We start from the raw sequence: 24,889 nt of genomic DNA on the forward strand, positions 1-24,889 counted from the left end.
CCTCCTAAAAAGCCGTCAACCCCCTCAAAATAGGATACTCCCTCCCATCAATCACCTCCGTATCCATCACCCACTCATCCCCCTCCCCCTCTTCCTCCACATCCACCTGCTCCCCATTCTCCAAATACTCCCCCCTCTTCCACCTCGGGTTACAATTCCCCGGCATAAACTTGGCCGCATCCATCTTCAACGTCATCTTCACCTCGGGACAATAATCCCAAATATGCTTCCTCAACTCCGGCGTCCCCCACACCTTGCTATGTAGATACTTCCCCCCTCCCCCAGTATGATACCCCATCGGCTCATAAAACCCATGTCGCCAGTCATCCACCCCCTCAGTATAAGGCTTCACCGGCTCCCCCGCGGTACCATTTACAGGGAACGTCCCGTTAGACGGCAGCTCCTCATCCGGCAGCAACGGCGCCGGCGCAGTCAAGGCAGGGTCAGGGTTGTTGATATCAACCTTTTCCCCCGAATGCTGCTCCCCAGAAAAGGCACTCGACACGCTGCCGTTGGCCATCATATTCCCGATCCGGTGGCCCAGCCTGTCAGAAAGCCAGACATCCTCCGGCTCGGAGCCGTCTTTTCGCGTTTGGTGTTTTAGGACTTCGACAATGGCGCTCACACGGCGAAGTGAGAGCCCGCCGTTACCACCGTACCGAGCATTCGGCGACCAGGGCGCACCCACCCAGTCGTATTCCAAGAATTCGTTTAGATTCCTTCGTGAGTTTGCGCAGAGGATGGAGTCGGTCTGGAAGACGAGCAGCCATTCGGCTGGTTGGAGGACCACTTCGTATAACCAGCGGTTGGTCAAGAATCGGGAAATCTCCTCCTGGGATCCCGTCGTCATGTTGGAGGGGATGTAAGTCAGGTCTAGCTTCCCCGCGGCGACCTGGGAGCGGATGGCGGAGGATTTGTTGATGTGGGCTACGGATTCGTACGAGCCCATGAAGCGGAAGCGCCAGTCGGGGGGAACCACGCCCATGAAGTGGAGCATGAGGGGGGCGAGGATGGGGTCGGGGCGGTTTTCGATTAGGAGGGCGACCTTGGAGGCGTTGTAGCGGCTTGCCTGGACTTGGTAGTGGTGTTTTTGGTTGGTGAGGGTGATGGAGGGGAGGGTGATGAGGGAGGATTCGATGGCTAGGTGGGAGAGGTAGGTTGCGAGGGCTCTGTGATGGTGGTGGTGGTGGTGTTAGAGTAGAATTTCTGGTGGTGGTGGTGATGGTGGTGATACTGAACGGATTGCGCTGCACTTACAAGAAAACAAACACTCCTCCCATCAATCGCATCCGCCTGCTCGTCCTCCCCCACAGCGCGCTCCCTAGCAGCTTCCCCTTTTGCCATGACATGACTACTTTCTCGCTGAAATTCACCTCCCCGAACGCCGTTCTCTTCTCTGCAAAGTGTTTGTTGAGATAGGATACCGCCCCGGAGGCGGACTCTCTGACGCTCCCCGCGCGAGGAGTGTGGTTGTCGAGAAATGATACCGCTTCGGCGGTGGATTCTCTAAACCTAACCATGCGCGGGCCGCCACTTGAATTTGAAGCAAAGTCGCGTACCCGCTCCAGGGTCTGCGCAAGCTTGTCCATTGTTCGCTGTTGGCGGCTCTCAAGGCACCGTAGCAGTGGAGAGGACCCTCAGTAAGCCGATCGCGCTATAGCATCTCGGCGGAAAGATGGTCGTCAGCCCGTACGTGGTGATGATGATGATGATGCTGCGTGGTGTAGACAGATCTCTCGTCAGTCGGAGGGAGAGAAGCAGTAATGCAATGTCTGACACGCGCTATCTACTGCAGTATCTGATTACAAGGGAAAAAAAAGGGGATGTGATCGCCCCCTTCGCCCCTCCCTGCGATCCTTCTGTTCAGCTGAGAGCCTGGTGAGCGGTACTTGGTTGGTACTTTTGAGGGCTCTCCCGCTTTCAGACCCAATCTGGAATGGCTGACGAGAGCCCAGGTGCAGTTGATGCAGAGCGGCGCAGCTTTGATTGCTTCGTGGTCGACGGGCTATCGATGCGCGACCAGATGTCATGTCTGGCAACCCGAGCACTCCGGTCCGATGCCAATTCGGTTCTGCTTCTGTACCACAATGCTCAGTTGGTGAGAAAAAAGCCGTCGGCGATTTCATCATTGTCATTGAGGAAAACAATCCATTAATGACTTAGCCTTTTCCAGCTAGACTTGACCCAGGAATGCGGTCTGACCTGCCAAGACTGCATTCATAAATGAAGAGGCGCTGTCCTCCCGTCATCAGTGCTGGGGATGATCTGCAGGATCCCTTATTAATGGCACCAATTCGGGCTTTCAGAGGGCTGATGGTGCAATTCCGAAAGTCGAAGTCGGGGAAGACCACCAGCAGCGTGTGAGTGGTTGGTCCCCCCCCCGGAATGTACCATCAAGGTACCTGCATCCCACTTCTTGCCTCTCCCTGTCTGTCAGCCTGCATCTCGGTTCGTTTGGAATTTCTTCAATTCCCCTTCGCATCTGACACACCTCGCTGTAATGAACCAGTGAGTCCGTTGTCGGTACTGTCGTGATCATATCTCCCATCCCATCATGACCTAGGATTTCTCCACCGCCGGCCCCAGACTTCCAGCGACGACATCACATTTTCACCATGGCGACATCGCCGACATCAGGCGCGTTTCCTGGCCCATTCACTATTACGCGAACCAAGGTCTTCCTGCTGGTTTCCCTGGCATTGACGTGAGCTTATCCCAACATTCAAATTGCCAAACCTGAGCAACCTGCTAATCCGGTCCATTCAGCTGGTGGTTTGCCTCCCTGTTTCCGCACTACAAGCCAGTGATTCAGGAGACGTTCAAGGCGAGATTAAACGATGCGCTCCTGAAGCTACCATCCATCCAAGTCGACTGGGACACGTCGGTGGAGGTTTCTGAGGCATACAATGCGTCCAAAGTCGCCATCATAATCGAGCCAAGGCCACTGCCGCATCTTGTACCGCACATCTTGTACATGATGAACGTGGTGCCCCCTGAATGGCGCTTTGTCTTCATAGGCTCAAAAAGTAGTGTAACAGGCATGGAGGAGTCGGCGGCCGTCAAGCACCGCCAAATCATCGGGAAGCTGGACTTGATGGTGCTGCCGGAGCCTTGGGAGATTGACTCCAAGGAGAAAGTGTTTCGAACACTGACGGATATCCGATTTTACGACGAGTTCTTGCCGGGCGTCGAATATTTGTTAAAATACGAGGCCGACAGCATCTTGTGCGCCAATTCCGAGGACAGCTTGAACGACTGGCTGGATTGGGACTTTGTTGGCGCACCGAGGAGGGCAGATGATCATTTTGCGGGCAATGGCGGTCTGTCACTTCGACGTGTGTCAACCATCAAGAGGGTGCTCAGCTTCCAAGCCAGATTGAACGACAGCGACCCCGAGGACGAGTGGTTTGGAAAGCGCGTCTATGTCTTGCCGGGCGCCAAGGTTGCGTCGGGTGTTGAAGAGGCTCTGGCGGTAGAAGACGTCTACCGCGAGGGAGCCATGGGCTACCATGTTCGTGATGGTGGCAACAACATTGCTGATGCTGTCTGGAAGCAGCCTGAGCAAAGGAAGAAGATATTTCAATACTGCCCAGAGTTGACCATGATCATGGAGATGAAGCTCGAGAGGCAGCGGTGTCCAGGGGATAAGGGGACGGGTCGCGAATGAGGTGTTCGTTCCATGAGCTTGGTAGGACTGGCAACGTTGGAAATGGAACACGGGGTGGGAAGGTAAAAAGGCAGGATGCATTGGCACGTTACCATGGCGTTGTGGCAATATAGTTTCGTAAAGGTAGTCTTGGTCAGCAACGGCGTTCTGGTAGTAGCGGAATTGGTCACTTTTGACATTATTCCACTCGCCTGTTCCCATGATGTATGGGATGGCGACAGGAATTTAAGCTTTTTATCGGTCGATTTCGAGACTAAGAGGGGCACGATGCGCCATCCCATCCACACAATCCCTTCGACACATTTCTTACACTCCTCCGAACCCGCCCAGTTGACTTTACAAGTTCAACCAATCCATGCCACCTAATTCATACCTTTTGCATTTCCAACATTTAGAGAAGCAACCTTGACGTCCAACCTGCAATCCTCACCCGCCGCGCGTTCCGATTCTCCACGGCCGTCGTAGACCCGACTTCAGCCAAAATACCCTATGGAGATTGTCGTCCACTTCAGGCGTCCATTCTCCAAATTTATAGCATTCTGCCGCGTCAGCTCTCGGTACGATTCAACAAGCTTTGTCCAAGAAAGACCAAGAAACCAGATCTGCCGGAAAGCAACCATTGCCCGTGAGGCTGATCGCTACCACCTGGGCCGATATCCATCTGGTAGCTTCAGGGCATCCGGGAATACTTCCGGTGCTCCCACAACTCTTGCTCGCTTTCGATGGACGTTCTATCAGGTTCAAACTCAGATTATGAGCTGTGTCGGAATTCTTTGTGTCTGATCAAAGACATGTCATGCAATGACATGTCTTGTTTCTGACTTTTATTTGCTAACTCCTTTCCAGCATTTGCCACTCACTTATCCCCCAGTGGCAGTCTCGTGGTCTATTCCAGAAGACCCTTGAGGTGGCCTCGTTTACCACCCGGGCCGGAGACGATCATACCTTCTACACAGTTCCCGGCTACATCATGAAAAGTTCTCATGGCTTCTTAATTCCCGCGCTCCGCAAATAGGAATGATACGCACATCCTGACGAATACCACCCGTGTGGTATCATGGCGCTCACAAGGTGTGCCCAGCTTGGTGGCATTTATCGTTTTCAAAGACCACCTTTTCTAATGGCCTTACATCAATATTTTTATTTCATATTCGCTTGTCACCCTACCGCATGTGCCTGCAAGGTCCAGTGCCACCACGGGAACAGCAGCCTGTCCTAGATGGCTTCCTCGCCCTTTCTGGCCCCTATTCTTAAAAACTAGGCCTCGACTGTCTAGTTTGTCCCTCATACAACAAGTGTCATGTTGTCAATCTCTATATAAGCTCCATGACCTCTCGTGTTTTCTCTTGCGGGTTTCCTTGTCTATATAGGTAGATCAAAAGCTCTCGCCAGCCATGAAGCTTTCTGTTACCATCCTTGCCGCCTACCTGGGTTTGGCAGTAGCCCACAGCGATCATGAAGGCCAACATATTCCCAAGATTTTGGGTGGGAGAAAGTTCCTCTCTGAGATGGAAGCTCGCCGTAGGTGGTCCCAGGGTGTCCAACAGCCCAATGTGATCAAAAGGCACCCACCATCCCCCAAGTCTCAGCATCACGCCGACAAACGACAAGAAAACACCAGCGGCAAATGTGGCGCCAGTGGTGGAAGCTGCGCGGCAGGTTACTGTTGCTCGGCCGAAGGGTATGTCATTTGTCTGTTCACAAAAGCCAAAACATACTGACATGGATATCAGATGGTGTGGAAGAGGCATTGACTATTGCTCTGCCCCTGATTGCCAGCTGAACTACGGCCCTGGTTGCGACGGGGTAAAATATCACCATGTCATGAAGAAGGAATATTGTCGAGACTAACACGCCACAGAACAAAAAGCCAAGTGGCCCGGATACCTCCGGAGTTGCTCGCCCAAAGCTTGGAAGCGTCTTGTATGGCGGAGCTGGTATTTACGACTGCGTCACATCGGGAGATATTGCCCTAACATTTGATGACGGGCCATACCTCTATACAAACGATCTGTTAGATAAGTTGAGGGTACGTGCCTGTTTTTGGATTCAGGATATGCCTCTGACGTTTGAACAGAGCTATGGAGCCAAAGCAACATTTTTCCTCACCGGAACGAATATCGGTAAAGGCATGATCAACGATCCTGCCACGCCGTATCCCGCCATAATCAAGGTAAATATGCCTTCAGCGTTCGAGTTCTTGTAGTCACTCACACATAAACAGAGGATGCATGCCGAGGGCCACCAAATTGCCAGCCACACTTGGTCTCACCAGAACGCAAGTCAAATGACCAATACCCAGTTCACCAACCAGATGGTGTGGAATGAGATTGCGCTCAACTCGATTCTTGGATTCTTCCCTACTTACATGAGGTGAGCTCCCATGCTGACATCCCAACCGCCCGAGACTTACCAGATACTTCAGACCGCCGTATTCCATCTGCCAACGGGAATGTCAAAACATCCTCTCCACCCTCGGCTATCACACCATCTACTTCAACCTCGACACGGCCGGCTACCTAAACGACAGCCCCCGCGCAATCCAGACGAGCAAGAACATCTGGGATGACGCCATCGAAGGCTCCGACCCAGAAACAGACAGCTTCCTCCAGATCGAGCACGACATCCACCAGCAAATCGTCTACAACCTCACCGACTACATCCTCACCTCTCTGTTCTCCAACGGTTACCGAGCCGTCACGGTAGGTGAATGCCTAGGCGACCCGCCATCAAACTGGTACCGTGCTGGTCCGGCCTCGTCGTCACCCTCATCGTCACCCTCATCATCACCGTCATCGGCAGCTGTACCCACCAGAACAACAATCTCTGTTGCCCCGACAAGAACGGGCGCAAGCACAGATGGTACCTGCGGCAACGGCATCACATGCGCGGGGACCAGATGGGGAGCCTGCTGTTCCGCCTTTGGGTTCTGCGGGGTGGGCGAGGAGTACTGCCAGTTGGGCAACGGGTGCCAGGCAGCGTGGGGGAGGTGCGATGGTGATGCTCCTGCTGTGAGCAGCAGTTCTTCTCGGACGAGTATCAGTACCCGGTATGTCATCAGCAGCACCAGCACAGCAACCAGCACACGCACGAGCATCAGTACCCGGTCTGTTATCACGAGCACGGCGAGGAGTACGAGTACTACCACGAGCTCTCGTAGTAGTGTCAGTACGCGGTATGTGATTAGCAGCACGAGCACGAGCACCAGGAGAAGCACGAGCACGAGTATATCAAGAAGCACGTCAACATCTGCCACGAGAACCAGAACCACTTGTGAGTTTTCCACCCATATCGATCATGTTTCCGGTTGCTAACTGTGAAACAGCAACTACAACATCCACCAGACCAACCTCCACCCCCGGCCTCGCCATCAGTGAAGATGGTCTCTGTGGTCCAGAGAACCAACAGACGTGCGAGGGGAGCGAGTTTGGGACCTGCTGCGGGCCGTCGGGGAGGTGCAGCTCGAGTAGTATTGCTTGTTTGGCGATTTTGGGGTGTCAGGAGAGGTATGGGAGGTGTGTTTAACTTTCAGGTTTGCTTTTTCTTTCTCCAAAGTGTATAGTTGTCGGAAGTGGGTAGTTGCACATGGACATTCTATAATTTCTGCTGGTATAAGGCGATGTACTATCCAAGTGTGAGTGGAATAGGGAATTGGAAAATGGTGTGGTTCGGTGTGTGTAAAAGTAGGTAAGGTAGATGGTTGGTTGCCTGCTCTTGTGGAGGATTCGGTGAGATGACTGGATGCCAACAAGGAAGAGAGATGAGGTTGCTGCCTGCGAGAACACGTGTTGTGGAACTGGGTACAATGGAGAAAAAAGGATGTTGATGGGACGATGTGACCCGATGGGGGATGCTGTGTTACGGCTTGCGGGGTGATGCACATCATGCTGCTAGCCGGGAGAGGGATTACACGATAGGGCGTGGGGGGAAATGAAACTCGGATGCCTTATTCCGGATTCTCGGTGACGTGTTGCATTGGTTCGTTGAGCATGTCTGGGTCGGAGAGAAAGCACCCTCACGAGAAAATAGTTGAGACAGCAACAGTAGATTAAACACAGTAATATTGTAGACCGTACACCTCGAAAAACAATCGTCAGGCCTTTAAATATAGTCAAAAGGGCCTACTAACTTACTTTTAAGGCACGGTTAACTCCCATATAACATAGATTGATTCCTTTTTTTGTTGTGCCAATTTGTTTTTTGTGGGTAGGTGAGAAGAACTCATGAAGAGGTCGTCAGTTCACTACAAGTCAGAGTCGAACTGAGTAGACGTCAAGATCAGGGGCACATCTTCCTTATCAACGAAACAACTCCCCCCAAAAACCACATGTCACCTCACCTACCACCAGTGGTGGCAAAAATGCGAGCAATATTGAAAGCAGCAGCATGGGACATTTTCAACATGTATTTTACTGACGAGGTAATATTAAAGATGAAAATGATGACAGTTGTGTGTCTGTGTAACGACAATAGTCAAAAGTTCAGAACCCCCCCGACGATGAGAATGCATTTGATGAGAGGATTTACTTGACGATGAGAATGTACTTGAAGAGGAGCATATACTTGATGACGGGATGGAGGTATGTGATGGGGTATGATGACGGTAAAGGCATACAGCAATAGAGACATACGACGATGGAGACACACCACAATAAAGGCACACCACAATAAAGGCACTTAAAAAGACATCATCAGAAGATAAAAATAAAAAAAGAATGTGAGAACTTCCCATGCAGCCATCCTTCCTCCCCCATACAGGGTAGCCAGTGGGTCGAGAACGACACGGAGGTCAACAGAGGGACTTTGCTCCCCGAGATCTTCAACGATCCCGTTGGATATGTTCAAGATCCTGCTCTCTAAAGGAGAGACAGCTGCAAACCCTGCGACTCGAACGCAGGACCGCTGCCTTTGGGGCAGACATGCTAACCGTTACACCAATCGGGGGTGTTTTCTTTGTTGATAAGAGAGTAGTTGGGAAGTCGCTCGATAAGGCAGCAGGCAGGCAGATATCGGATGGTATATAAGGAAAGAGCAGTATGAAAAGAGCAGCATAGGGAACAGTAGCATAAAAAGGAGAAGCCTGAAAAAAGCAGTATGGGGAAAAGTAGTATGGGGAAAAGTAGTATGGGGAAAAGTAGTATGGGGAAGTGCTATATAGGAAAAAGAAGCATGAAAAAGAAGCATGGAAAAGAGAAGGATGAAAAAAAGAAGCATGGGGAAATATAACACAGGGGAATACACCTTGCCATATAGCATCTCCAACATACATATTGCTAAGGAGGTAAGGGTGAAGACCTGGGACAGAAGGATAATGGCCGTCTATGTGATAGATAAAAAAAGTCAAAAAATGAGAACCCCCAAGCAGCTACCTCACTGCACCCCCACCGTCATCTTTCTGTTTTTTTCTTTCTTTGAGAGCATATTTGCGGCTTTAGCTTTTCCTCTCTTGTAGAGGAATCGGTTTCGACACGAGCGAAGTTTTTGTTGTTATACCCTCTAAGGGGACAGAGTCTGAGATGCACGCTCAGTTTTTTTTTTCTAAGATAGAATGCACCTCCAGATATATACTCCGTTTTGTAAGGAGGGCAAGCCTGTATGTGATCGTGGAAGTGCAACCTTTTATAGCACTTTTGGCTAATAAGAGGGAAATAACTGCAAACCCCACGATTCGAACGTGGGGACCTAGCTAACACCCAGGACAGGGAGGTATCTCTTTTGGCCTTCCTACCTAATGCCTCGCTAAATACTTCCAATTACACCAGTTCAGGGTTTTCTTATTGTCGGAAGAAAAAGCTGGAGAGTGGGGTAATAGGAACGGCAAGAGCTGCCTAAGAGAGCAGAGACTAAGGAAAGGCAAGAGCGAGCAGGCAGTAGCAGTGCTAGAGATCTGGGAAAGAACAAAGCAGACACCAAGTTCAATCTATTGCAAAGAAATGGCAAAAAGTTGAGAACCCCTTGCAGCTACGAGGGAGCAAGTGGGCAGCAATAGAGGATCTTGAAAATACTAGAAGAGAGTGACGATAGACGGAAGCAGCATGGATGACGCGATTCCTGCTTTTATTATGTGTTGCATCTCAGCTTACTATTTTCAATGTAAACACTTCTGCCAGAGGTATTGGATATGCTGATGTGACATGTCTCTTCTCCATGAAACAGTGTCGAAAATAAGTCGAGTTAGATATCTTTTCCACGAGAAAACCAGATTTTCCACAAGAATATCAAAAAGCGAAACCCTCTAACAGCTACTTCGATGGACTCCATCTCGCCTCTGCTTAGTATCCATACACCACCCCCGGGCCGCGTCCTTTGCTCTACAACCCGGAAGGAGAGAAGACGACAACTCTTTGTGTGAGTTTGGACCCGAAGGAGGAAATAGCTGCGAACCTCACGATTCAAACGTGAGACCTGACGGATATCAAGAAAACGGAGGGTCTGTACCCTGGGTTATTGATAATTCTCACATGCTTCCAATTACACCAGTTGGGGTTTGTTCTCTGGTTGCCGATTGAACAGGCAAGAGGATGGGATTATAACGAACCTAGAAGGCGGGGACTGAAATTGCTCGTTAGGCAAGAGAGACCGGGGGTTGAGTTTGGGAAGGAGATGGCATATGGAGAGGAAGGAACGTAGCGTCATTGCTATGTGGGCCTGTTGAGACGGAATGGGGAAAATATCAAAGGAGCAGATCAAAAACATTGCTACACAGTCCAGGAGCACGAAGATGATAAAGCAATGAAAACGCTGACTTGATAATCATTACCGGGGCAATGCTCAACCAGATAAGCAGCAGCAAACAACATGACGGGTCCCAACTCTCGTGGTAATTGTCGATGACGAACCAGACAACATTTGGAGCTGACAGGCAGCAAAAACATGCCTTCCTACATCAAAAGCACTGCACCATGCCCCATTTGCTCATCAGCTGTCAAACAGGGCGCCAGCCGGACAAATTTGGAAAGTGGCCAGTTCAAGATAGAAGAGCAAAAGTTACATGAGCACAAGATGTTGACCTACATCTTTGTCAGTGATGCCTGTAAATCATCACTTACCTCCAACATTATTATCCACCCCCCCGTTTCCCCCGGACCCAACCCCGAAGCCCACCGGCCCCCTCCGGCCGGCCTACCCCCGACTCCCATCCGGAAGACGTGTTTCACCCCGGTTCCTCAACCGGCCTCCACCAGTACCCACCTCCCACATCCCCACTTAGGGCGTTCAACGGTTTCAGAATGCGTGCTTTACATACCAGGAACCTTGGCTATCGTCAACTGCCGGCCGCTTGCCAGCCGGGGCTGGATGGATGATGCGAGACCAAAGGGCAATAGATCCGGGACCATTGAAGAAGGTGAACAGACCGCTTTTTTGTTATCGGCGACTGATCCAGATGAACTGAGGTCTAGACTTTCGTCAGATGAGGGATAGGGCGATGGAGATGGCAGAGTGGAGGGGATGTTGCTCGGTGAGAGGATGAGGATTGCATCTGGACGACAGCACACGAGAAGGGCTGGGAGGGGGTACAACCACCGGGGGAGAGGATGTGACGACGCACAGAAATTGTGTAAGAGAGGAGACAGAGTGGGCGTTTTGGGGGATTGACTTCCCACCTTTGTCACAGCTGCCTCTACAGATCTGTATGGCCAGTCCGAACTGTCAGTGTCAGTGTCAGTGTCATCCGAAGCCAAACTCAACCCATCCTCTCCTCCTCCTCCTCCTCCTCCTCCTCCTCCTCCTCCTCGCCTCTTCCTCGCTTGGATAATACCAATCCTTCCTCCCCTCCCCTTCGGACCCTGAATCCCCAAAATTCCCTCCTCTGCTGCCGTGTGATGAACCGTGTCCTTCTGCTGTTCCCACAATCCAACCGCCCACGGCGGCCCGCCACATGTGCCCCAGATTTTCCAATTCACACAGAGTTGGATCCAGGTGGATTCCCCGGAAATTGCGCTCTGGCGATCCTCAACCTGTGATTGGCTGCCGTCCTAGCGAACTGCAAACCCTGGATTCGATAGAAGGAGGGTGCGAAAGCAACATCCGCTCCTGCTGTGGAAATTGACCAGCGCGGCACAGAAGACAACTCACAATTCAGGGGTACACACCACTTCAAAGTGCAAGAAACAGCGCATTTGCTCAAAGTCAAAGCCAACGTCACCACTCTCAAAACAAATCACATTAAGGTCATGTTTCCATATCGTTATGTAGAAAAAGACAGCGCCTTCACTGTGCCCAAAGCTTGTCAAGTGAAAACAGCAAAAAAGCGCTGCCAAAAAATACAATTAGAAGATTAAATACATAGGTGTGGTATCATCATTATCGCTTGTCAATCCACCTGTTTTCCCACAAAAGAAATTTGCTTTGCTTGCTTGCTGTGATGTCCCAAAAAAATAACAATACTCTCTCACTTAACAAATCTAAGCAAGGAGAGCAAGGACACCGGCAAAGGCGGCGAGGGCAATGCTGCCACCGACGGTGGAGGCACCGGCGGTGAAGACAGGCTGGGGAGGAGTGGTGCCGGAGGGGACGCCACCGGAGGGAACGGCGCCGGAGGGAGCAGGGACGCCGGGGACGCCGGGAGCACCGGGGCCGCCAGTGGGGCAGGGGACCTCGACGGTCTCGTAGATGACGGTGGGGATGACCGTGGTGATAGAGGTGCTGATGGTCTTGATGGAGGTGCCGGGGCACTCAGGAGCAACAGTGACGAAGGTGGGGATGGGAGCGGGCTTGGTGGGCTCCTCGTGGCCGGAGGTGGGGTAGGGAGGGTGCTCGACAGCGGTGGTGTTGGAGTAGTGGTGCGAGCTGGTGGCGATGGGGGTGGGCTCGACGTCGGTGACGGGGCAGACGGTGGTGGAGACGGCGATGGTCTCGGTGACGACGTGGGTGGCATCAGCGGGGCAGTCGGTCACGGTCTCAGCGCAGTCGGTGACGGTGTAGGTCGAGGTGGCGTAGATGGTAGAGGTGGTGATGGGGAAGACGGAGCTGGTGACAACGGTGGCGCTGGCAGGGCAGTCGGTCACCTCAGCGACGCAGGAGGTGACGGTGTAGTACTCAGTAGAGTAGACGGTGGAGTGAGCCTCCTCCGCAACATCCTGGGCAATGGCAGCGCCAGCGAGGGCAACGGCAGCAACGGCGAAACGCATCTTGAAGGTTTGGGGCGGTTGGTTCGTTAAAAACGAGGATAAATGTGAGTGTTGTAGAAGGGGGTTGGTAAAGACCGACTAAAGCTATAAAGCTTAAGAGTTGTTGTTAAAGAATGGACGACCGAAGTCAAAGAGCTGGAGACAATTGGCTGTGTGAGCTGAGGAAGGAAAGAGAAAAGAAACAGAAGTTCGGCGGACGGCGGTCATTGTTAAATATCCATCCCCCGGGCACCTCGACTTGCGGTGCACAACATGCGGGAAATTACCGTCAGCGCCGGCTGCCCAATTCGGTGGACGCTAATCCAGGGGCTCGGTGGAGGGAACATTGAAGGCAACATCAGCATCCCCGCCGTGGCTGCGGATCCCAGTGGTCCCCTGAAGATGCCCCCTGAGATGCACTGCAGCGACCGACCTTCTCCTTTGCGGAAAGAGACCCGCCGAGTAACAAGCCAGCTACCCCTATCCAGACAGCACCGAGACAGGGGTCTGCTGTGCTCTCGAAATCCGGGTTGGCCAACGCTGGTCAACGCGAGGCGCTTACAATGTCTTGTGGTCTGCTCATGAATTTGACCAGTGCAACCCTTCTGATTTGGCTAACCGGCGCCTCTCTTCCGCCGGGTTTTCCAATTTCGTCTCTGGCCAGTTCACCGCAAGAGATTCCCCGTTTGCTGCACTCCCTTTAGCAGACCCGGTCATGATCTGATAGTGGATGGGACCGGATATAAAACAAGCGGTCGAGGCGGTGGAGGAAAAGGTGGAGAAGCCGGCCTCTCTCCGCATTTTCTGGACCTGGGTGCCCGTTGCCCATGTGCGCCCGTGCTGTAACGGTCGGCCAGAAAACTGCCGCCAACAACGACGCGTGCGGTGAGCCGTGACGGGAGCACACCCACTGCGCTACTGTGCGTTGCGGGGCGCGTATTTGCTTGCTAGACTGCCAGGTGTTCCTCGACGTGGTTTGTTTTGTGTGCTGGCAATGCTCAATGCTCCCTCCATCTCGTGGCATTGAAACAACACATGGCCTGGCCAAGTGCTTGCAGGAGGGCCTTAGACCTCGAAAATGCTCGATCATGAATTTTCGATGAGTGGCAGCTGACAGCGGCCGGCACAGACGCGGCACTGTCTGAAAGGCAGTGTATGTAGACTGCTTGAATATAACCAGACGCTAATGCAGGTACCATGAGATGCGCGCTTTTGATTCGATGTCTCTTTTCAACACCAATCCCAGGACCCTGCCAAAACAGAAGCGAGATCACAATTTCTGAGCCAACGCCCACCGCCAGAAATTGTGATGAACGCCACAGCCAGGAAAAGATCTCTTTTCCTCTTGGGTCGCACTGCTCTCCGCGCCTGTTTCTTGCCGAGAAGGCTTAAACTCGTGGAACGATCTCTTGGAAGCCGGGAATTTCATGCATCGTCCTTGTGTCCGGAGTTGAGTCCATCGCCTTGTCGTCGTCCGTTGTCGTGGCTGTTCAATGGATCAGCAGTTTCAAGATGCAGCAGAAGGAAGATCTTGTGGTGATATTTCCACATCGATCCGGAGTCGGAGAGTCAGAAGAAGAGTCGGAAGAAGGAGGATGACGTAAGGTTCTCAGTCATCAGAGGAAGGTTTGACAAGATCACCGTTCGTGCCTTGCTTTTCGTACCCGTTCAGCCGTTCCTGCCGTTTACGCCGTTGCCAGATGCAACTTTGTGTTTTCGATATCTCTGGGCACGCACTGGACTAACAAGCTATTAACAGTCTCGGCCCGGCCATTGGGGCGTCATTTCGTGGTGTACCAATTCTGGCGACATCGTTGCGGAATAGCCTTTCCTGATTTGCTCGCAGTTCAAGATTGGGACTTGGCCCTTTCGCCCAGTCAGAGCCATCGAATCTCAAAATCCCCATTTCTGTCATTACACCGCAAAAAAGCTTCATCGAGACAATCAAGACATCACCAAGCAATGCAACCCTCATCCTTGTCGTCGACGAGCGGTCAAAGACACCTCGGCGGTCACGCATTTTCTCCCCACAAAAGGAGACAGCCGGGGTGCATCATGCATGAGCACGGCTGCCGATATATCTATCGTGGCGGCCGCTGGTGCAGATCACTGCACCGATCCCATTGCAGCTTGACCGACTCGATGTTGCTCGAGACACAGTCTCACCTCCACGGAGTGATTCGAGACTTGTTGCGCCTCGCAGACGACGATACCCGACGACCAGCTGAACTGGAGCAGAGCCAGTGGCTGAAAGGGACAGCACATGACACATTCCAGCATGCTTCCGGAGCCTTCATCTGGATCTTCCGGCCAACTCCCCTCCACGGATCTGGATATCAGTTGCAAAGACTTGGGGAAGCTCGTTGGCCCCCTCGATGGCGGATCAAAGTTTGTCGGCCGAACTCATGCTTCGACCTCGTCTACCACTGAGTCTGTGCGACATACGGACCCCGGCATCATTGGGCTTTTTTCTCGTTGCTGTTTCGGCAGAGGTGCAAGTGCACTTCGTGTCATCGATTCCCTTTGGGCTTCTTATACAGTCATCAGCTCACCTCAGGAGCGCCGACCTCAGTCCTTCGAGTGAAGATCAGGTGCCTTGGCACTCTGGAAAATGCAGAGAGCAATCTGTTTATAAAGCATTTTGGGCTCACAGTATTGGCAACTATACAGTACGGCGTCACCGAGACTGACAGAGGGGCTTTCTGGGATGATTCACAGCAAACGAGGCGATGCAGACCAAATGGACGACCAACAGGAGCGATTGCGATCTGGACCGTATTCAGTGACCAGCAACAAGCTGTGTTCATCATCCCGACACAGCAAAGCGGCAACGTCCGAGAAGGCTTTCCGGACCCGGTGTGGATTCTCGGTGTGGCGGTGCTAATGGCGGTCGGGCTTGCAAAAGGAAGATACTTAGGAGAGACCGGGGCCGGACCCGTTACTGGGTCGGAAGCGGCTCTTCGCCGGGAGGGACAAGAATCACGACTTGTGCACCAATGCGGGCAGCTGCATGTCCCACAAGTCAGCTGAATTTCTTGGGAGACCACAAGGCAGTTCGGCAGGCCGAAATCATCAACAAAACCGACCACTCACCGTCCACCATCACCAAACCCCACGGCATTTTATTGGGGCTCTTGTTCAACACAGCCTCGGCCTCATAAACCGGCCGCTTTTGGGCTGTGGCTGTTGGGTTCACACGGTCCAAATCCAAGGCGGATGAATTGACTGATTGCACCGCCAGCGACGAATCACAGGAAGTGATCAGTGCTTCCTAGCTGCATCCCTCTCTCAAAGTCGCATCGTACTGCAGCGTCAGCACTATTTGACTAAGCAGCAGGAGACAGTCAATTGAGGACGTTTGGTTGTTGGGGGCCGAATTCAAAGTGTCCAAGTGGAACCGGGCAGGACTCAAAGAACTTGGAGACATCTCAGTGGTCCACGATCGGTATGATGCATTTGATGCTCTGTGATTGGATGCAAAGCGTGAAGGTCCGTGCAGCCGACGAGGCCTCTTGGCTTCCTGGGGGCCCAAAGACCGAATCAACGGTGCGGTCCTTGCCTGGGCCCTGCCGGAGCCCCAAAGCCCTACGGGATGAACAGGAAACAAACAGTGGGGCCACCGGCCGATGAGTCGTTGCAGCAGAGCGGCTGCGCATTCAATGCGCAGCGGAATGGTGGGATGCAGGACAAACCAACGACATTTCTAGGCAGAAAAGCTCATCGACATTGTGACAAAACATGAATGGCGGCCGCCCTCTTGCTCGGGGAAGGGCGGTCGTCATTTCTCCACTGTATGCTGGGTATGTCTGATTGACATTGAAACTGGCATTATCATCAGTTGGCTGTAGCTTGGCTACAGGGAAAACTGCACAAGCATCGAGCGGTCGTACATGCATCTCGACGAGGCTGTGGCTATCCGCATCCTTGTCCTCACAGCATATTCTCCCTCTTCCCTCCCTTCCGCTGCATGCAGCCGGTGACGTCCACTTGGTGTCCTCAGTTCTAGGGTTCCATCGTCTGTCTTGTACATTTGGTATAAATGCCCCAGATGCCTGGCTTCCCCAGGGTGACCCCCATCCTATCCCCATAAGGCTGTTGGCTGCCTGCAGGTTTCCTTAGACGTTGAGCGCGGACCACACTTTAGCGACTTACACACCCACAGACGCCTCATTCCTACTTTCGCCGCATAACCTGACCACTCCCCCCTTCCCCGTCCTCCCCCTTCCCCTCCCCCTCCCCCGCAATTGGAGTCATCCTTTTTTACACCTGAGTGTCTTGAGATCGAGACCGACCCTCTTTCTTTTTCTCTTCTCTTCCCTCTCGCCTTTCCATCTACATACTTGACCGGTACTGGTGAGTTGCTCCCCTCCATCATTGTCAATGCTGCTGCCCAAGTGTAATGAATAGCCTGGCTTGACCTCGACTGACCACCCATCATTCTGTAGCTGTGTCGAGTATTGCATAGCTACTTGTCTAACTATATAACATCCTTATCCTGGCACTGGCAAGTCCTTGAAGCTATTCCGATCTTCCGGTATGGCCTCCCAGATTAACGCCGTCGGCGTCGCCTCGACACCACCACATGTCTGCTCCCACTGCAAAAAGTCCTTCGCCCGCCACTGTGATCTCAACAAGCACGCAAAGTCCCACAGCAGGCCATACAAGTGCCTGTACACAAACTGCAAGTATCACGAGCATGGCTGGCCAACCGCCAAGGAGCTGGAACGACATGTCAATGACAAGCACTCGCCATCTCCTAGAACCTATGCGTGCCTGTATCAGCCATGCCCATACCGGTCAAAACGGGAATCGAACTGCAAACAACACATGGAGAAAGCCCACAAGTGGAAGTATGTGAGGAGCAAGTCAAACGGCAAGCGACTACCGACCACAGGCCAGTCCGATATCGTCTACCGTCTGAAGACCGATGAAGCCACTCTTGGGGTCCGGAACTTTGGCCCAAGTCCCATCTCACCGCAGCCGCCATTAATACCACCACGTGGCCATGATTTCGTTCTTTACGACGACGACCAGCAAGAAGATGCCTTTGGCGAGGAGGACGACGAGGCTTATTCTGGGTTCCAGGACCCGGAAGGATTCCAGTCTTACCTCCCATGGAACTCCCCAAATACTCGCGTCCGGCAAGCCGAGTCCGTGATCGATTCCTGCAACGATACTCTCGAGAGGCCGCTGGGCTCAGAGTTCTACGGCAGCGGACTTCTGGATCCAAGACTTTCATCTTATCAAACGCCTCCAGGCTCGGAATCTCATCGCACCCCTGATACGCCCTGCCTTGATATTGCGGCTGCGATCAAAGTCGAGTCTCCAACCGTGACAATGGACTTCTTTTCGCCACCAAAACGGAAATATGAGGCTGTCGATGGGTCATCACAAGAGTCGAAGCCTACCACCAACGCAACCCGTGGAGCTTCAAATCCCAGAGCGCACCGCGCAACTTCCGGTCCAGCCAAGAGCACTCTCAACCGCAGAGACAGCTTCGATGAAGACGGCCACCGCCCAACTAAGAAGGCAAGGCAAATGCCCGTGGAGGATTTCAGCGACACGAGCATGCCGGATATCTTTCGATTTGCCCACCCGACTATCTAGTATGTGTTGAGCTTCAGTCCCGCACGCAGAAAACGTCTGCTAACATCCTGTTTCAAAAGTGACAGAGACCAGAGGGAGACGTATTCCCCATGCCACACAGTTCACAGGGATATTTCCACTCTGGTGTGAGTAAGCCCATGTCCAGCATAGTCCCAGACTCCGTTAACACTGGCGGGTAGACGACATCTGAGCAGGCCGGCGCATCGTTTCAAGGTCACCGATCGGTTCATTTCATCCTTTGATCAAGACGAGAGCTTTCGTCATCCGAGAGTTGGTGTTTGCCGTTGGTGCTGGTTGACATTTACGGACCGATCCGAATTCGAGTACCATGTCTCAAATCCGTGCGAGAAGGTCTCTAAAGGGAAGCGAGAGAAGTGGAGGGTTCTTTTGAACAGCTTCACTCCCCTGGTTGATCTGCCGGTCCATACACAGTCAAATTTCGACGTGGTTCGGGAAAGCGAGGAGGATGGTTGGGATCGGCTGTCGAGAGGGCTGGAACAGTCGCCAGAGGTTGATGGTAGCACTTGTGCTCCGGAGACATCTCCGGCTTTGGTCTACCCAACCACTCATGGAGAATTTGTCTCCATGACGGAACACCAAAGGCTCCTAAAGGAGCATCAAGCACTCCAGGAGAAGCATCGTCAACTACTTGGCCAGGTCACACAGGCCATGTACGCCCAGCAGGTCTGCGACAACGCCAGGACCCAGTCTCTTGATGCTCGGGACAACATGCTCCTCGCAGCCATGTCGCGAGAGGCTCACAAGGGGTCGGCCCTGGCTCATCAACAACGCAAACTTTCGGACCGGGACAATCTCGTGCAGCACATGGACTCTCAATCCACGGATGTTGACGTCCAGGGCTTTCTGGAAGAAGTCGAGAGCGCCCACAAGGGCCTGTCGAGGCAAGATTCTGGCTTGAGCACCACATCCCGTTCGACCATCCACCACGTCCCGCCAAGCCCACCGGTCAAGTCTCTCGACTATGTTGATGACGACCAGCAAAATGCGGCTCATGGCTCCGGCAGCCAAAACGCCAGGAAACAACCTACGTCTCATGCCGACTCGGGCTACGCAACAGAAGGCAGACGCGGCAGCCTCGCCGAGCTGGGCCTGTCTACCGTTGCGGGGGTGGCCACGTCAGCAATGATGCATCACCCTCACCACTCCATGACGACGGCAACGACGACTGATGATACGTTTATGAAGGATATGTTTATGAGCACCGGTCATGATGAGGAGCAGCATTCGCAAGAGCAGACTCAGCACCATCTTCTTGATACTAGCTTGACGGACCCTTTTCTTGACTATGGATTTCCTTCGACGAGCCAGTTAGAGGCTGATTTGGAGTTTGGTTTTCCTATCTAAAGTCATTTCCTTTTAGTATTTTCTTGCAATCCATCTAGAAACACATCTAGATTTGTGGGTTTTATTTTATTTTCTTCTTTTTTTCTCTTTGGTTTATCTGGGCGGCTTTTCTGTCACTTTTGATAAACATTTGGGTAGCGATTAGCGGGTAGCAGGATCTCCTCTTTTTCTAGTCCGTCGGGTACGGTATTTCCGCTCTCTTAAAATCACGGGTTTATGTGATATGGTTTATGGATTGGTTGTCATGGGATATATGTACTTATGTAAGAACAGGGGGTGGCAAAGATATCGGGGATTGGTATACATCAAGGCTCACAGCTACATATATCAAGGAACAATCCCCCCAAAAAACACGGCAACAAAACAGACATTGAGTGGTGTATAGATTCCCAACACTGTTTCTTTTTGGTTTTGTATACGTTGAACAGGAGAGAGAGAGTTATGCATATCTTTGTCATACCGTACACTGCAGGATATGACGGATAGTTTAGTTTGACAAACGAACACAAGGAAATAAATAAACAAGATATCATCTGCCGAGTTTTCTTCCTGGTGGTCCTTCAGTTCAGAATGTCGAGTTTGAATTTATATCAATACCTCATTGGTTAGATGGGTGAATCCTTCCATAAGGCAACTTTTGCCAAGAGAGAATGGAGTTTACGGCAGGGGCAACCCCTGTCTGGTTCCGGCAACGCCAAGACATGGGATTCAACCTCGCCTTGACAACGCGGCCGTGATCGTGCTTTGCGACAACTTCAACTTTTACTCAGTTTTGGTCATTTTTTGCGTTTATCGCCCTACATTTGCCGTATCATTTGTTGCATACCATCATCAGTGATACACTAATCATGCCCTCCTAACCCTTTCTTGTTTATATATCCCCCCCCCCATCCCCCCCCGAAAAATGAACCTCACGATCCCTCGCCTAAACCTCCTCTTCCTCCTCGTCTGGCTCCTCCTCCTTCTCATCTCGTACCTCAACTCCTACGACGACCCCTCCTCCATCTTTTATTCCGAAACCGCATCCTACACCCCTCGGCACAGCAAACTCCTCTCTCACCAAGCCGATTTATACCTCGCCAACCCGCCCCCTAGACCTCCTCCCCCCTCCGACGAAAACGACAACAAATTCCTCTGCATCGGCATCCCCTCCATAAACCGCACCACCCAGTCCTTCCTCAAGCACACAATCGGCACCCTCCTCCTCCCCCTCTCCCCCGCCCAGCGTTCGTCGGTCCACTTGGTTGTCTTGCTAGCCGACCGTCCAGCGGCAAAACACAGCGCGTATGGGGAGGGGTGGTTGGAGAAGGTTGTTGATGAGGTTCTCATTTACGATGACCCGCCACCTTCTGAGGGGGGGGTATACAAAAAGGTGCCGTTTGAGCTTGTGGACGGCCGAGAAAGGGGGAAGACGAGGGTTGAAAACATGAGGCTGGATCACTCCCTGTTGGTGGAGACTTGCATGAACCATGGGAGTGAGTATTTCGCCTTGGTGGAGGATGATGTTGTCGCTTCAGGGGATTGGCTTACCCGACTGAACAAAGGGTTGGGGTTTCTGGAGGGGAGGAAAGGGGAGGAAGAGTGGTTGTATCTGAGGTTGTTTCACTCGGAACTGTTGATGGGGTGGAATAGTGAGGAGTGGAGGATGTACCTCGGTTGGTCGTGCACAGTCTACGCGATTGTGCTCGTCTCGTTTTTGGTGCTACGATCAAAAAGGTGGTTGTGTTTTGGGAGGTTGGGGAGGCAGAACGCGGATGTGTTTCGGTATGCGACTGCGATGGTGTTTGGTCTTTGGCTGCCGGCGTTGATTGCGCTCTGGTTTCTTTCTGGGAGGGTTTCGACAAGTAGGATCAACCCTTTCGCTTGGACGTCGCACGGGGTGAGGGAGATGATGAACTATGGGTGTTGCGCGCAGGGGCTGGTGTTCCCTAGGAGGCAGCTCCCTGGGGTTTTTAAGCTGATGAGGTACCCGCCTTATCGGTTTCCGGGGGATATGATACTGGAGGGGTACGCGGGGGATCACGGGCTCAGAAAGTGGGCATTGGATCCGAGTGTGCTTCAGCATGTGGGCTTTACCGAGAGCTCGGCCGGGCCGAGGAGGGCGGAGGTGTGGAACTTTAGTTTTGAGAGGTTGACTCCAAAGACGACGGGTTGGGGGTGGGGGGGTTAGGAGATTCTCTCTGCTTTGATCCGTCGGGGTTGGGTGTGGCGTTTGTGGGTGTGTTTTAGTACGGCGTCAATGATCATAATATTTGGATATCATACTACTGTTTCAAAGCATCGAACATGCAAAGTGGGACGACGGTGACCACAGTGACCACGGTGACGACGATGTGGTGGTCAACAAAAAGTCAACAATGGTAGCGGGACGATGCCGATGACAGCAGCCAACAGCGCGACCACGCCTTAGATACCCCAGGTCTGCACCAGCTTTCAGCGAAGTAACTAACGTAGTCTATGTCAGGATCTCTAGCTCAGTGGTCAATCAGTATCTGACTGCAACCGACTGGCCATCGGTTGCCAAAAAGAGAACATCCACCAGAGCTCTTCGCTTTAGGTAGTGGGTTCGAGTCCCTACTCCAAACCCTTCCTGTTTTACTTTTCTTTGGCTGGCAGTGTTGCTCCTCTGCACCTGCGACCTGGGACAGGGAGATGAGATGAAATGGGCCAAGCACACACAGGCCCAACCAGGTATTAATGAAGCTAACCTCATGATGAATTTAATAGTATCCTATCTGTCGTTGTGAATCTTCTCTCTAAGCTTTCGACTTGTCAACCTAATCTGAACAAACTAGCAACCACTGATTTTCCCAACACCAGACACCTGTAACGCCACATGATGCTGCCGCCCACTGCAATGCTATTGAAAAACATAAAACCAAGCATCAATCACAGTCTAATCCTCCCCTGCCCACCACCGCTGCTGCTACTCCCATCACCACCGCCACCAAACCACCTCCTGATATCTCCTCCACCATTGCCACTACCGCCCCCGTTATCATCCCCACCCATCCACTTTGGTTTCTTGATCCCCTCCCCAAACCCCTTGAACCAATCGGGTGTGTCAAACGTGTCAATCGTGTTCTTCATCCTATGCCCCAGCGCCTCGAAGAAGTTTTCGTCATCTCCATCATTGCTCAGCGTCACCTGCCCCCTGTCCCTCCCTACCCGGCGAGCAGAAGTATTGGCCTGATGTCTACTCCCGCCACCTCCCGAAGTAGGAGAGGTAGCAAAAGGCGTAGTCGGCGCCCTCGCCGAGCTACCAGTCGACGACCTCGGGATCGACAAAATTGGCCCACCCCTCCTGCCGCCACCACCATTCGTCGATGAGCCCAGCTCTGCCCTCCTGTTATTCCTCACCGACGCCGAAGTCCCATTCAGCTCCCTCTCAATCAGATCCCTCCCTTCCCTCCAAGAGCCCGTACCATAAAACCTCTCCTCCTCCCCCTCTCCATCATCTTCATCCTCCCCACCCATGCCAAACGCAGCCCCAAACCCAAACATGGTCTGCACTTTGCCGTACAGCCCAAACAAGGTCGCAAAAACAGGCAACAGAATAAACGCCGGGAACAGATAGTTGAACCACTCCCCCAGCGGCGTCAAATCAATCAGCTTGCCCAAAAACCCATAAAACACCGTGTCCTTGTAGAGCGCGCTCCCCAAAAACGTCATAAAGTTGTAACTCAACGGCACGCTCAACCTCGCCACCTGGCTGGCATACCAGAACGCGCTCTCCGGCGCCGTGTTCCTCTTGACCAACGCCCTCCCCCTCCAGACCTTAACCTCCGTAATCGAAATCAACGCCGCGGCACACATGTACAGCAGCCAAAACGCCGCGATCGCCTGCCCCGCCAACCCAACCTGTCCTCCGCTCTCTCCCAGAGGATCGTGATGAATAACCGTATACCGAATCACCGACAGACTCGGAAACAAATCCTTGACCAACTCAGACCAAACAATGCAAACAGACGCCAACCCCAAAACCCCACCCAGCGCCATCCTCAAGTACGGCGCAACATGATAATGAAACAGGTATCTGGTGTAAGGAGTAAACAAGCTCGCCCTCTCCCACAAGCTCGTCGACCCCGCCGTTCTCGTCCCCTTCCCAAAATCCAACCTCTTGCTCCCCGCCGAGTCCAAAATCGCCTGCGTCCTCACCACCTCCTCCAACAGCCTATTCCACTCACTCCCATACCTCGACCTCGTATGCCTCGCCCTGACCAAATCCCTCGTCAGCTCCGCCAGCCACTTCTCCGTAATCACATTCGGCAACCCCCTCTCATTCCCCGTCCCCCTAACCGCCCGTCTGGCATTGCTCGGAGTCATCTGCGCCTCCAGACTGACCATATCAACCAACTCCTCAATCCAATCCCTAAACAACTCCGCGCTCCCCCCTTTACGCCGTCCCAACTCCCCAACCTGCAGTTCCAAATCCTCAAGCTCCATCTCCGCATCCTCCATCTTCTCGTAAATCCTCGGCGCGTGGCACTGCAGCCTCCTCAACCTCCCGCTCACATCGGCCGACCTAAACAGCCGCCGCGGTATCGACACCAACCCGTGACCCATGAGGTAGATGGCAAGAATCAAACCCCAGCAGTACGCCAGCGCCATGATCGTGCCCTTGAGACTGGCGTCGAACTTTCCGTAGGACCAGAGGACATAGACAAACCCCACCAGCCCTGACCCAAAGACGACGGCATAGTACTGCGCGTTTGCGCGGAGGGAGTCGAGGACCTTGGCTTTCGGCTCGCGGAAGCCAGAGTCGGAGTACTCGGCCAGGATGGGGAGGATGAACCACGTGAGCGCAAAGGTGAGCCAGTAGGTGATTCGCCAGCCTACGCGGAGGGCGGCGGGTGGGAGCCAGATTCCTTTTGGGATGGGGGAGGAGGATGATGAGTCGAGGGGGGAGGCGAGGTCGATTGGGACGAGGAGGCCGATGGAGGCGGGGAGGAAGAGGGCGAAGAAGACGGGGAGGAGGAGGTAGGCGGGGGTTGTGCGGAGGGGGAGGTAGTGGCGGAGGATGAGGAGGACTGTGATGGAGATGAGGAGGAGGGAGAGGAGGGAGAAGGTTTCGGAGAGGACGGGGGAGGGGGAGGGGGCTGCTGTCGAGGTCGTGATCATCGTGGGTGGTGGTGGAGGT

General features: G+C 52.9%; 7 protein-coding genes and 1 non-coding gene across 8 annotated transcripts; 5 read left to right on the plus strand and 3 right to left on the minus strand.

The window, feature by feature from the left end:
- Window positions 1-4: 4 nt before the first annotated feature.
- On the minus strand, window positions 5-3,891 carry QC763_701990 (uncharacterized protein; the record flags this gene model as incomplete). The annotated part of the gene is made up of 2 exons (XM_062915215.1): window positions 1,258-3,891; window positions 5-1,169 (listed from the first exon to the last, which is right to left on the minus strand). Exons 1-2 carry the CDS (start codon window positions 1,587-1,589, stop codon window positions 5-7), a joined length of 1,497 nt encoding a protein of 498 aa, XP_062761430.1. The 5' UTR covers window positions 1,590-3,891.
- On the plus strand, window positions 2,276-3,910 carry QC763_701980 (uncharacterized protein). The gene is made up of 2 exons (XM_062915214.1): window positions 2,276-2,704; window positions 2,767-3,910. The coding sequence occupies exons 1-2, from the start codon at window positions 2,616-2,618 to the stop codon at window positions 3,665-3,667; spliced, it is 990 nt and encodes a 329-aa protein (XP_062761431.1). The 5' UTR covers window positions 2,276-2,615; the 3' UTR covers window positions 3,668-3,910.
- A 176-nt stretch (window positions 3,911-4,086) lies between these two features.
- Window positions 4,087-7,604, plus strand: QC763_701975 (uncharacterized protein). The gene is made up of 7 exons (XM_062915213.1): window positions 4,087-5,348; window positions 5,401-5,473; window positions 5,529-5,696; window positions 5,745-5,840; window positions 5,892-6,040; window positions 6,093-6,940; window positions 6,993-7,604. Exons 1-7 carry the CDS (start codon window positions 5,062-5,064, stop codon window positions 7,190-7,192), a joined length of 1,821 nt encoding a protein of 606 aa, XP_062761432.1. The 5' UTR covers window positions 4,087-5,061; the 3' UTR covers window positions 7,193-7,604.
- Window positions 7,605-8,539: 935 nt separating this feature from the next.
- QC763_0103330 lies at window positions 8,540-8,610 on the plus strand. The gene has a single exon. It is a non-coding gene; the product is annotated as a tRNA-Leu (tRNA).
- A 3,462-nt stretch (window positions 8,611-12,072) lies between these two features.
- On the minus strand, window positions 12,073-13,888 carry QC763_701970 (uncharacterized protein; the record flags this gene model as incomplete). Its single annotated transcript, XM_062915212.1, has 2 exons — window positions 13,340-13,888; window positions 12,073-12,798 (listed from the first exon to the last, which is right to left on the minus strand). The coding sequence occupies exons 1-2, from the start codon at window positions 13,358-13,360 to the stop codon at window positions 12,073-12,075; spliced, it is 747 nt and encodes a 248-aa protein (XP_062761433.1). The 5' UTR covers window positions 13,361-13,888.
- A 2,179-nt stretch (window positions 13,889-16,067) lies between these two features.
- On the plus strand, window positions 16,068-19,749 carry QC763_701960 (uncharacterized protein; the record flags this gene model as incomplete). Its single annotated transcript, XM_062915211.1, has 4 exons — window positions 16,068-17,130; window positions 17,223-18,383; window positions 18,444-18,509; window positions 18,564-19,749. The coding sequence occupies exons 2-4, from the start codon at window positions 17,314-17,316 to the stop codon at window positions 19,747-19,749; spliced, it is 2,322 nt and encodes a 773-aa protein (XP_062761434.1). The 5' UTR covers window positions 16,068-17,130; window positions 17,223-17,313.
- Window positions 19,750-20,653: 904 nt separating this feature from the next.
- QC763_701950 (uncharacterized protein) lies at window positions 20,654-21,919 on the plus strand (the record flags this gene model as incomplete). Its single annotated transcript, XM_062915210.1, has 1 exon — window positions 20,654-21,919. The coding sequence occupies one exon, from the start codon at window positions 20,654-20,656 to the stop codon at window positions 21,917-21,919; it is 1,266 nt and encodes a 421-aa protein (XP_062761435.1).
- Window positions 21,920-22,638: 719 nt separating this feature from the next.
- On the minus strand, window positions 22,639-24,870 carry QC763_701940 (uncharacterized protein; the record flags this gene model as incomplete). Its single annotated transcript, XM_062915209.1, has 1 exon — window positions 22,639-24,870. One exon carries the CDS (start codon window positions 24,868-24,870, stop codon window positions 22,639-22,641), a length of 2,232 nt encoding a protein of 743 aa, XP_062761436.1.
- Between the last annotated feature and the right edge of the window lie 19 nt (window positions 24,871-24,889).

Source organism: Podospora pseudopauciseta (assembly GCF_035222475.1).
Source record: "Podospora pseudopauciseta strain CBS 411.78 chromosome 7 map unlocalized CBS411.78m_7, whole genome shotgun sequence".
Taxonomy (NCBI): Eukaryota; Fungi; Ascomycota; class Sordariomycetes; order Sordariales; family Podosporaceae; genus Podospora; species Podospora pseudopauciseta.

What these genes read in the sequence shown, in the direction of transcription:
- QC763_701980 (XM_062915214.1), top strand. Translation starts at nt 2,616, where the DNA reads ATGGCGACATCGCCGACATCAGGCGCGTTTCCTGGCCCATTCACTATT. An exon ending in CTGGTTTCCCTGGCATTGAC is followed by an intron (nt 2,705 to 2,766) that starts GTGAGCTTATCC and finishes CGGTCCATTCAG; the next exon opens with CTGGTGGTTTGCCTCCCTGT.
- QC763_701975 (XM_062915213.1), top strand. Translation starts at nt 5,062, where the DNA reads ATGAAGCTTTCTGTTACCATCCTTGCCGCCTACCTGGGTTTGGCAGTA. An exon ending in TACTGTTGCTCGGCCGAAGG is followed by an intron (nt 5,349 to 5,400) that starts GTATGTCATTTG and finishes CATGGATATCAG; the next exon opens with ATGGTGTGGAAGAGGCATTG. An exon ending in TTCTTCCCTACTTACATGAG is followed by an intron (nt 6,041 to 6,092) that starts GTGAGCTCCCAT and finishes CAGATACTTCAG; the next exon opens with ACCGCCGTATTCCATCTGCC.